The 2227-nt window shown below is 69.6% G+C and overlaps 1 protein-coding gene across 1 annotated transcript in view; it reads left to right on the plus strand.

The window, feature by feature from the left end:
- The first annotated feature begins 131 nt into the window (after positions 1-131).
- The window catches only part of KIF26A (kinesin family member 26A), a 94106-nt gene continuing 92010 nt past the window's right edge, over positions 132-2227 (plus strand). Inside the window, exons 1-2 of the mRNA XM_026048625.1 lie at positions 132-266; positions 1874-2023. Of these exons, the coding sequence (XP_025904410.1) occupies positions 132-266; positions 1874-2023 (285 nt within the window). The remainder of the gene's footprint in view (positions 267-1873; positions 2024-2227) is intronic.

The raw sequence follows: 2227 nt of genomic DNA on the forward strand, positions 1-2227 counted from the left end.
TTTTTTTTTTTTTTTTTTTTTTTTCCTAGGGATAGGGGGTGTTTGCCATTTTTTTTTCTACACATACATTTATTTTTTACTGGTGTACATCGCCGCCGCTCGGGGAGCCGGATATTCTTCAAGCGCGAACTATGGCTTTTCAAAAACCGCCCGATGCCTCCAGCGGCCCGAGGAAAAACCCCGGCTTGCTGGAGCTGGGCGCCCTGTGCTTGGACTCCGAGATCATCTTCGGCTTCACCAGCCACCTCCTGCGCAGGAAGGGCAAGGTAAGGGCGCCGGGCCCCCCCGGACCCCCGGGGCCCGCTGCCCGCCCCGCTGTCCGCGCGGGGGCGGAGGAAGCGGCCGCGCAAACTTCGCGGGGCGCCGCGGCCGCCCGCGCCCGGTGCCGCGCAGGAGGTTTCAGCACCACGAACAGTCCGCGCGGCTCCGCGGCGCTGCGCGGGGGGACGMTCCGCGCGCGGCGCCGCCCAAAGCGCCGGGGAAAACGCCGGGACCGGGAGTGGAGGCGCGGGAAGGGCTGCGTGCCTCCGTCTTTCCAGGAGGGAAAAAAAAGGAGAAAAAAATCAAGAAAATAAAAGAGGGAGACCGCGCGGTTCGGACCTCYGCCCTGGGGCCGGAGGGAGGGAGCACATCTTACTCTCTTCCTCCTCGTCCGAGCCCGTCCTTGGAGAAGGAAGGAGTTTACTGAGGGGCACGACGGCTTTAAGCGAGTTCCCGGGGAGCGTGTCCCGGGCCGCGGGGGCGGCTGCGGGGCTGTGCGGGGCGGGCAGCGGGCTCTGCTCCCACCTCGCCGCTCTCCGAAACTTTTCTGGGGCTCCAGGGCTCGGACCCGGAGCCCTGAGTTCCGCAGGGGTCCCGCCCGCTGCGCTCCCCGCACAGCCCTGACGGGGAAGGGGACACTGGCCAGATGCCCCCCAATGGGGACACACACGGTTTGGGGAAGCTCCCGAGGGCCAGGCGAGTTTACCACCGAGGATGGTGGCCCTTCTTATTGAAGCGCTTATTGATGCTCGCTGTGTTCCGCGGTGCTCAAATCGCAGCGGAGCCGCGCGGCGCGCAGAGGTGCCGGGTCCGGTGGTGCCGGGTCCGGTGCCGGGTCCGGTGCCGGRTCCGGGTCCGGTACCGGGCGGGGGCGCACGGTCCCCGCGGCGCCGGCAGGTGTCGCTCTGGTCACGGCGACGGCGCCGGAGCCGCGCGGGGCTCGGGCCGGGGCCGCGCTCCGCCCGCCCGGCTCCGAGCGGGGGACCGGCACCGGCGAGCGGGAAGTAGCGCGAGCGAGAGGCGCCTCCGCGCCTCGCCCCGCCGGGGGTGCCCGACGAGGAGGACGAGACAGGAAAAGTGCCCGGTGAAGGCGCCGCAGCCAAGTAGGCAATTAGCTGCCAACGTTAATTTCTGCATCTGCCCGGTCACTTTGCACGTGCGGCCGCAGCCCCGCGCATCTGCCCGCGGGGGAGGCGCAGCCCTAGACGGCGCGCAAGGCGGGCGGGGGGGAACTGCGCTTCGGGATCAGCCTCTAGGGTCACTAGGAAAAGTCCCCCCCMAAATAACCCCAAACCTCAAGTCCCGTCCCGCCCCGGCCGAGCCCCTGCCCGCTCACCCCACCCCCCCGCGGGCCCCTCCTCCCCGGCGCTCCGAGCGCCTCGGCCGCCTTTTTTTTCCGACGGGCTGCGGGGCTCCGGCTGCTTCCCCGCGGCGCCGTGGGGAGCGCACTCCGCCTCCCGCTCCCACCTCCTCTCCCGACTTTCAGCCCAAACTTTACTCCTCTCGCAACATGGGAGGCAACATCACGTAGCGCCTCGGCGGCAGCCTGGACGGGGGGGACGCGAGCGGCTCAACTTGAGGCAACCCCCGGTACCCGTCCCCCGCCCCGCAGCCTCCGTTGGTCCCCGTGCTCCGCTATGGGCACCGCGGAGGGGCCATCGCGCAGCCCGCGCTAGGGCGCGGAGCGGGGCGCATCCCCCCCGGCACCATGAGCGCGGCCGCGGACAGGAAGGTTCCGGGCGCCGAGCCCCGGGCGCCGGGGGTGAGTCCGCGCAACCCTCGGAACTCCTCCCCGGTGACAGTTTTCTTAACTTTTCCTTTTTCTACATAATTTTCCGAGGTGCGGGGAGGCTGTCGCGCGTGCAGCGGGCGCTGAGCTCTGCTCTCTCTCCGCAGGTGGCGGAGGGCAGCGCGGCGCGGGAGCTCTCGCCGCGCAAGAGGCCGCCGGCCGCCGCCGAGGAGCAGC

This window comes from Nothoprocta perdicaria, unplaced genomic scaffold (genome assembly GCF_003342845.1).
Source record: "Nothoprocta perdicaria isolate Ctin4 unplaced genomic scaffold, notPer1 scaffold_56, whole genome shotgun sequence".
Taxonomy (NCBI): domain Eukaryota; kingdom Metazoa; phylum Chordata; class Aves; order Tinamiformes; family Tinamidae; genus Nothoprocta; species Nothoprocta perdicaria.